Source organism: Nicotiana tabacum, chromosome 15, assembly GCF_000715075.1.
Source record: "Nicotiana tabacum cultivar K326 chromosome 15, ASM71507v2, whole genome shotgun sequence".
Lineage (NCBI taxonomy): Eukaryota > Viridiplantae > Streptophyta > Magnoliopsida > Solanales > Solanaceae > Nicotiana > Nicotiana tabacum.
This window is the reverse complement of record NC_134094.1, coordinates 83,300,446-83,309,371: the sequence shown is the minus strand read 5'-3', so window position 1 is coordinate 83,309,371 and position 8,926 is coordinate 83,300,446. Positions and strand designations below refer to the sequence as shown.

General features: G+C 36.9%; 1 protein-coding gene across 1 annotated transcript; it reads right to left on the bottom strand.

Moving 5' to 3' along the window:
• Positions 1-6,096: 6,096 nt before the first annotated feature.
• On the bottom strand, positions 6,097-8,337 carry LOC107775385 (large ribosomal subunit protein eL21z/eL21y-like). The gene is made up of 2 exons (XM_016595107.2): positions 8,036-8,337; positions 6,097-6,548 (listed from the first exon to the last, which is right to left on the bottom strand). Exons 1-2 carry the CDS (start codon positions 8,270-8,272, stop codon positions 6,291-6,293), a joined length of 495 nt encoding a protein of 164 aa, XP_016450593.1. The 5' UTR covers positions 8,273-8,337; the 3' UTR covers positions 6,097-6,290.
• Between the last annotated feature and the right edge of the window lie 589 nt (positions 8,338-8,926).

Sequence of the window (8,926 nt, the reverse complement as noted above, 5' to 3'; positions counted from 1 at the left end):
ATAAGTTGTGATGTGCTCCTGAGGATCTGAAGTCCCATCGTACTTTGGTATGTCCAGCATTTGGAAAAGTTTTAGAATCAATTCTAGTATTGCGTTCGGCTTAAACGGCAACTTGGTGTACTTCTTCGATTCGGGGCCCTTCAACACTGGTGGTGTACCCAGAATCTGGTCTATTCAGGCGTGAAACTCCTTCATGTTCTAATCCATCCACTCGTTCATCTCCCTCATAAATCTAATGAGTTCGGTTTTGAAGGGATCATTACCATGTAATTACTAGATCCGATGTCGATACCCCGACTCCGTCGAAACCGACCTCACCCCTCGGGGTATTGACATCTCTTTGAGCCGTTTGATTTGCAGGAGTGCTGGGAGGAACTGGGCCTCTCCCATTTGCGTTGTTAGAAGCACCTGATAATGCCTGCTTCAATACCATCATGACTTGGTCCTGTCTTGAGAGATTGCCCTTGATGGCTTTTTGTTGCTCTCTCAAGATCCTTACCGTTTCCTCAACGTGTTCATCCTCCGAATCATCGGGATTTGGCTCCCGCACATGTCGGGTATATTGTCTGCCATGGACTGGAGTTGCCACATCCCCCTCGTTGCGGCTGTCACTAATTGAGTCCTTATGTTGAGGCAGATTTTCGTGTGCCTCAACGTTGTGTGCAATGTTGACATCGTTAGCTGCTCACGTTGATTATGCTCCCTTCGAGGTCTATCCGGTGCCAACTGTAGTTGTTGTTCCGATCTTGGTTCTTACTCGATTCCTTTTCCGCCTGTCGCCGGTTCCACGTGTCACGCTATCATTCGATCATTTAATATAAACCAATTTCACCTCATGCACAGTGAAGTTTTTACCTTCCATAATGAGATTAACACAAACAAAATTTCCAACTTAGTTGTCTCCATAACAGTTCAAACATTGAATATATATGAACTATGTTATTCCAACACACAAAAAGGCATTCGATTATAGAATATTCAAGTGAAAAAAGATCTCAAAGTTCCTTTAGATATCATGCTTTCCGTAGCAACGAGTTCATATTGGATTTTAGGAGTTTACATTTATGTTGGGTGAAATTCAAAAATAGCCAGATTTACAAGTGTTAATTGAAAAATAGTCACAGTTTTAAAGTAATCAAAATTGTTACCTCTAGTGAATGCTTCCGCTGCCCATTCGTCTGGCACAACCGGTAATATCATCTTTTCTTTCTAGAATCTGATCACGAACTCCAGTCTCTCCTTGTGCGATTCTGAATATGTCTGCCTTCCGGGCTTGGACCTTCTTGGCCCCGGTATGGCCTTAATGAAAGAATCTGCGAGCATTTCAAAAAAATATATTGAGTGCTCGGGTTGGAGTGAATACCATGTCAAGGCCCCTTTCATAAGGGTTTCTCTGAATTTTTTCAGCAGAACCAACTCAATCTCATGTTGAGCCAAGTCGTTTCCTTTCACCGCTGTTGTATAAGTTGTGATATGCTCCTGAGGATCTGAAGACCCATCGTACTTTGGTATGTCCGGTATCTTGAATAGTTTCAGAATCAATTCTGGTGTTGCGTTCGGCTTAAATGGCAACTGGGTGTACTTCTTCGATTCCGAGCCCTTCAACACTGGTGGTGCGCCCAGAAGCTGGTCCGTTAATCCATCCACTCGTTCATCTACCTCGTGAATCTAATGAGTTCGGTTTTGAAAGGATCATTACCATGTCGTTAATGGATCCGCTGTCGATACCCCGGCTCCGTCGAAACCGACCTCACCTCTCGGGATATTGACATCTCTTTGAGCCGTTTGATTTGTAGGAGTGTTGGAAGGAACTGCGCCTCTCCCATTTGCGTTGTTAGAAGCAACTGATAATGCCTGCTTCAATTCCATCATGACTTCGTCCTGTTTTGAGAGATTGCCCATAATGACTTTCTGTTGCTCTCTCAAGATCCTTACCGTTTCCTCAACGTGTTCATCCTCCGCATCATCGGGGGTTGGCTCCCGCACATGTAGGGTATATTGTCTGCCATGGACCGGAGTTGCCACATCCCCCTCGTTGCGGCTGTCACTGATTGAGTCCTTATGTTGAGGCAGATTTTCGTGTGCCTCAACGCTGTGTGCGATGTTGACATCGTTAGCTGCCATTTTCGATTTTTGCTGTGAAATAAAGAATCAAACGAGTTAGTAATAGATGCAAGGACCAACTCAATTCTGCAACTGTCTAAACTGTTTACCCGTAAAATAGTACAGTCGAATTTGTTACATGGTTTATAGACAAGCAAACTGATTTGATCCAAAAATGATAAATAAATTAGATTAAAAGCAAGACTTAGCATTAAAATCAAAGGGAATGGCAGGCGTGGCTCCGGGAGTGATGCTTCCGAGGACAGAACTGAGAGCAATATAAAACAGAAAGTAAAGTTGTATTATTTAGGTTGAGAATGTAATGTGGCATAAGTTTTGCCAAAGATTTTGTGTGTCACAATGGCTGTTGAGCCAACTATTTATAGCTAGACCTAGGGAAACAAGGTCCTAGGATCAAGCCTCTCTTAAATGACAATAAATGGAGCCATTGATGAATATGTAACGGCATGCCATGAATGCCAAAATTCTCTGTAACGACCGTCTATGTAATACGAGGGAATATTCTTCATTAAATGTCATCTGGTGACAAACATTCATCCCGGTCACATTGATTATGCTTCCTTCGAGGTCTATCCGGTGCCAACTGTAGTTGTTCCGGTCTTGGTTCTTACTCCATTCCTCTTCCGCCTGTCTCCGGTTCCACGTGTCACGCTATCATTCGATCATTTAATATAAACCAATTTCACCTCATGCACAGTGAAGTTTTTACCTTCCATAATGAGATTAACACAAACAAGATTTCCAACTTAGTTGTCTCCAAAACAGTTCAAACATTGAACATATATGAACTATGTTATTCCAACACACAAAAAGGCAATCGATGATAGAATATTCAAGTGAAAAAAGATCTCAAAGTTCCTTTAGATATCATGCTTTCCGTAGCACCGAGTTCATATATTTATATTTCTAGTTGGATTTTAGGAGTTTATCTTTATGTCGGGTGAAATTCAAAAATAGCCAGATTTACAAGTGTTAATTGAAAAATAATCACAGTTTCAAAGTAATTAAAATTTAGCCATTTTTCATGTAAAGATAAATGTGAACGAAAACACTGTTCAAAATCCAGAAAATATTCCAGCATAATATACTGGAATTCGAATTTTTTACATGTGAACTTCCAGCATAATATACTAGAGTTCCAGTATATTATGTTGGAACTCCAATATATTATGATGGAGTTCCAATATATTTATATTGCAATTCTATCATAATATACTGGAGTTCCAACATAATATATTGGTCCAGCATAATATGTTGGAAGTTCATACACAGGTACTCCAATCTCCAGTATATTATGCTGGAACTTTCCGTGTGCTGGAGTTCCAGTAGAATATGCTGAAAGTTCATACACATGTGCAACAATCTACAGTATATTATGCTAGAACTTTTCGTGTTGCAGCAAAATAATGACTATTTTTTAATGACTTTGCAAACGCTGACTATTTTTCAATTATCAATCCGAAAATTGACTAATCCGTGCTATTTTTACCTTTATGTTGGGTGGTTGAAGATCTTTACGTATAAATCAGTCCATGCTAGACTTTTCATTTTTTGGTAATATGCCATATGTGCTTCTAAAACGATCTTGGGATCTGTTAGGATTTGAAGTTCGCCTAAGAGAATGGTGAACCACTGGACCTTCATTGATTGGTATTACATTTTGGAGTACTACACTATTTATTTATATAGTCAAATTAATGATACACACAAATTTGTTTTTGAGTACCCATTTCTTTGCACCAACTTCATATTAAAAGTAGTTGAGCGCGATTTGAAAATTCTGGATCCATCACCGAACTTAGACCTACAACAATCATACTTAGTGGCCTGCACCGAACTATACTGGATCCACGATTTGAAATGTAATAATTATTTCACTTTATTTTTTTCTTTTTCGTGCATGTTTTTTACTTATCTATATTATATATAAAACTTATGTACCCTCCCTAATCAAGTTTTAACTTAATTACATGATCATATATAATTTACCAATTATATACAAATTAGTTTTAAATGAGTCTCCCTTAATTGTAGCCCATTAATTTAGTAAATCTCTCAATCACAGTACTTTTTTCCTCTTTCTCTCCTTGAAATCAACCCTCTTTCTACACCGATTCTACAAGCTTTTTTCTTTTAAAGCTCACAATTTTCTCTAACAATGGCGAAGAAAGGGAATAATTTTTTACAATCTGAATTTTGCCATGCTGGAGTTTGGATATTTTCTAGGCTTCCCCTTTTCTTGTTGGTGCTCCGATTGCAGGCTAGCAACAGGTGAATATTAATTATTTGGCTCGATTGTTCGAATTGAAATTGTCAATCAACAAATTTTAAAGGTGTTTGACTCTCCACCATTGACAGCCATTAAAAAAGCTTCGAAGCCTTGATTTCGAATTCGGATTTTTCATAAAATATTATTTGTTTGGATTTGGTGTTATTGCAAACGATTGAGAATATTCTATAGACTTTATATCTCAATTTTGAGGGTATTTGGTGAAGATTAGATTTGATTTGAATGGATTTTCAGATTGCAATTCGAATAAGAAGCTGAAGAACTAAATATATACGAATCATATAAAGAATACATACAAAAGACATATTATATAAAATTTGTATGAAAATTGTATTTAAGTTGTATGATGTTGTAGTTATATTTAACTGGGTAAGAATGATGTATGAAAGTTGTAGATAAGTTATAAATAAGTTGAATACCGTATAATTAGTTGTATGAAATTTATTTTTAGTATGTATGTTGTTGTAGATATATCAAATTTTGTATTAACTTTGTATAAAATTTATTTTTAATTTGTATGTTGTTGTATAATACATTATTATTTTTTTAAAATAGGCAACTATAACAAAGAGAAAGAAGAGTTGCGTTAATTGTGGTTTAAAATAGTAACACACAACTAGAAGGAGTTTTATTTGGATGTAAGGAGAATTTGGACTTCGTTTCCTTCAGTTACGCTCTTTTCCAAGCTAAAAATCACCTAATTTAAGGCATTAATAATTGATTGTATATAAATTGTAAGAAAAACATGTTTAGGACAGGTAATATACAAAATTTGAATAATTTTAATAAATAAGTTTCAAATATTGTATAGGAAGGAAAAAATCTCTAACCGGCGGTAGAAATCGAGTGACCGTAGTGTTACGGGATTTAGGGTACCTAACCACTTTCCTCTCGTGCAACTGAAAAATCCTTAACGATGTTTTGGTTAACGGTCCAGCAGGAGCCATTAGTCTAAGCAAAGGGTTCGCCTCAAAAGAAGATGAAAGTTTTGCTTTAAAGTTAAAATCAAAATATGTGACCTACTTCGTCTTTGAAAATATTAAGTGGCGACTTTATTTCGTTAATTTAGGAGGACCAAAAAACAAAGTCTCACTCCACTGCATGGACTAGCTAGACGGACAAGAAAAAGAAATAAAAGATAAGATATTCAACCTCAAAAGTGAAGACAAATGAGGGGAAAAATAGAGAGAAATTTAAACCAGAAACAGAAATTATTGACGGAGGTCGATTGCTGGTTAGGAAATGAAATGGAAACATGCAACTAGAGTGAGTCAAAGGTGGAAAATAGATCCTACGAGTTGGAAAAACCAAAATACTAGTACCACAAAGTGCCAATATCTCCAATCTTTGATACCACATTTCATCCAACAGATGTGTCAACATGTTAAATCTTTAAATCTTCTTTGGAACTCATATAGGAAGAGTGACAAAGACATAGGGTTGATAAAAATGGACAAGGCAAAAAATAAGGTTGCCTAGCTCTCCAATCCAGGGGAAAGGAACATGGGGAGTACAAGGTGGAGTCCAACTGGATAAGCAAATCCAAGCTGAACATATAAAAGAAAACAATAATATGGTAAACAAAATTCCTAAATCATCTTACTACAGAACCAGGTATTTCTCAAACAGGTTATTATCAAATTGCTAGAGAACACAGCTGTATGAACAAATTCATCTTAAAGTGCAGAGAATATAGGTAATAGATAGACTTTCTTCACTTCCATTTGTAGCAAAAGTTCAACAAAGGCCTCTAATGACAATGTAAACAAAATTTAAACTAACAAGCGAAATCTGCAGGTGACACCAACAAACTAATCCTGTCTTTCAGTTTCAGAAAAGCAGATAGAACAAACAACACCTCAGAAACAGACTAAGATCAATAACCTCCCTTCAAATCATTGACCACATCATATGGTATGGGAGTAACTGTCTCCAATGTAGCACCTTCAACCATGAAACCTGGTTTGGGTCCCACAGGTTGTCTTTTTGTGCTGACAACTTCTCCTCTAGCTTTGGCCTCGGCCTTTAGTTGATCATTCTTCTTCATCCTCTCTTTGACTTCTTCGGTGCATCGTGAAAGCTGAACATGCTCAATCCTCACATGAATCCTCTTTCTTAAGATTTTGTTACGAACCTGAGATACAGAACAAAAAAAAGAGGAATGAGATTGACATACAGCACAAAAGTTCATGAAAACCAACGGAACACGGAAACCAAACACTCAAAGAGGAACTTCAACAACAAACTTTCACATTAAGGATGGGAAAAACAGTTAAAAACGCTAACAGAAGACAAAAAAGAGATGCTGCTTAGTAATCCAACATATAATTAGAATGTCCTTTGATAATTCAATTAGTATTCTACTATTGCACACAATTTAAGGGGGATGACAGCAGTATTTTCAGGAACTAATGATGCATATGTCATTGAGAATTTGAGATGCATATTTATCCTGAAAATGTGTTATTATTAAGCATTTGAACAGCAAGAAAGAATAGAGAAAGCCTAATAAGCATGAAAACCAGTATCTTTAATCTCGTCCATGCAGGAAGTTATATAAACCACAAATGAAGTCAAGCTTCAATAATACAACAAAGACAGACTTGTTTAGAAATTATTATTCCCCAGCTTCCAAAATGCCATCCCATTCTTTTCTTTGATTTTTGCAGATGTAACTGAGGCTTACATTAAGCCAGTATGCTCTCACTCAGCTCCATTTAGCTAAATTTACCTTAATAAGTCGAAACTCCCTCTAACAAATTGTTAGTCTGACCCTGAACCGCTCTAAGTCAAGGAACAAATGAAGACAACCCATTTATTCATGACAAATATTTACAACATCAAAATTTTACCTTTCAGGTATTGCCTTCCAAGAAGAAAGGACCTGAGTTTTATACCTATTGCGAGGACGAGCGTTTGGTGACAGTAAATCACAAATTAGAGGCATCTAAACAAAACACCATTTTCATGTACTGGAAGGGAAAGGTTGGGGATATAGAAGCAGTTCATGGACAGAAGAACCCCAGCCAAAAGATAGAAGTTGTCGCTAGGGGCTAAAGGGAGGCAAGGCGGTTCAGAACAAACTTTTTGGGTTATACATAAACTGTTGAATCCACTAAAAATAAGGGAAGGTTCTAGTGTAGTGGCAAATGGGGTTCAAACATTGCTTTAAGTCATAGGTTCAAGTCCTATGTTTAACACTCATGTTTTTCTCAATAACCGAGGTGCCCGGGCCAATCGGCACCTCAACTAATTCCACAAGGTACCTGCTATCACATACTCTATCCACCAAGGCTTGAACATATAGGATGAACCCTGGAAATTTAAACTAACACTCAAGTATTTTTTTTGAATCCCCTTATATAAATTCCTAGCTCCACACTGAGGCTATTTCATTAAACGAAACAAACATATGTACAAAGAGATTAACATAGCTAGTTACATAAAAAATACAGCAAATGAGCAGATGCCAGATCTCTTTTCAGAAACTTAGTAACTACTATCTAACACTATTAATCCAATCAACTAATATTAAACAGAGAAAAGTTACATGGTCAAATCAGTATCTCCTTTTGTGTGTGTGTGTGAGAGAGAGAGAGAAAGAGAGAGCGCGGGAGGTACCTGCTTGTTGACCTCAACACCAACGGCGCGTTTGGTGACATTCCAAACACGACCAGTGCGACCATGGTAGAACTTGTGTGGCATTCCTTTGTGGATGGCGCCGTTTACCTTAATATCAACATAATCTCCAATTTTGAAAATCCTCAAGTAGGTGGAAAGTGGGATGGTACCCTTCTTTCTGAATGCGCGAGAGAATGAATCTCTCGTACGAGACCTCAATCCGTGACCTGCCGGCATTTTCTTCCTCTGCTCTCGAAATGCGCTGCGATTGCTTGTGGAAAAGAGAGAGCTAACTGAAACCCTAATAGAGAATAATAATGTATAAATGTATAGAGCTTCTAGGGTTTTGGATCGGGCTGGACCGAGAAAGAGCATTTGGGCTTTAGCAGCTTGGACGTACTTTTATAGAAAAATTATATTGTATAGCCGCTTCCAAAAATAATTGCTAATAAAATATATATATATATATATATATATATATATATATATATATATATTAATAAATTCAAATAACTATTTTATACATAATTAATATATATTTAGCAAGCAAATATAATTATTTTTGGTCGACTGGTCAAATGTGTAACTTGCCCTACTTTTATGGGTGAGTGATAGAAATAAGGACATTTCAGTGCCACTATTGATTTTTCGACTCTACTTGTCCCATGGGCAGAATTTTAAGTTTAACAAGTATTATCCCTCGCTTGTTCCATGGTGGAATATTTTTAACTTTTGACCTTAAAGATTTGCTCACGGGCAAATGAGGATCAAAAAATTAAGACCATCTATTTTCAAGGTCAATGAATGTAATTTTCTGTAGTTTTATTCGATGGCCTAAATTTAGTGTAAAAATGGCGCGACTGACCACTTTTGTATACGACTTTTAATATT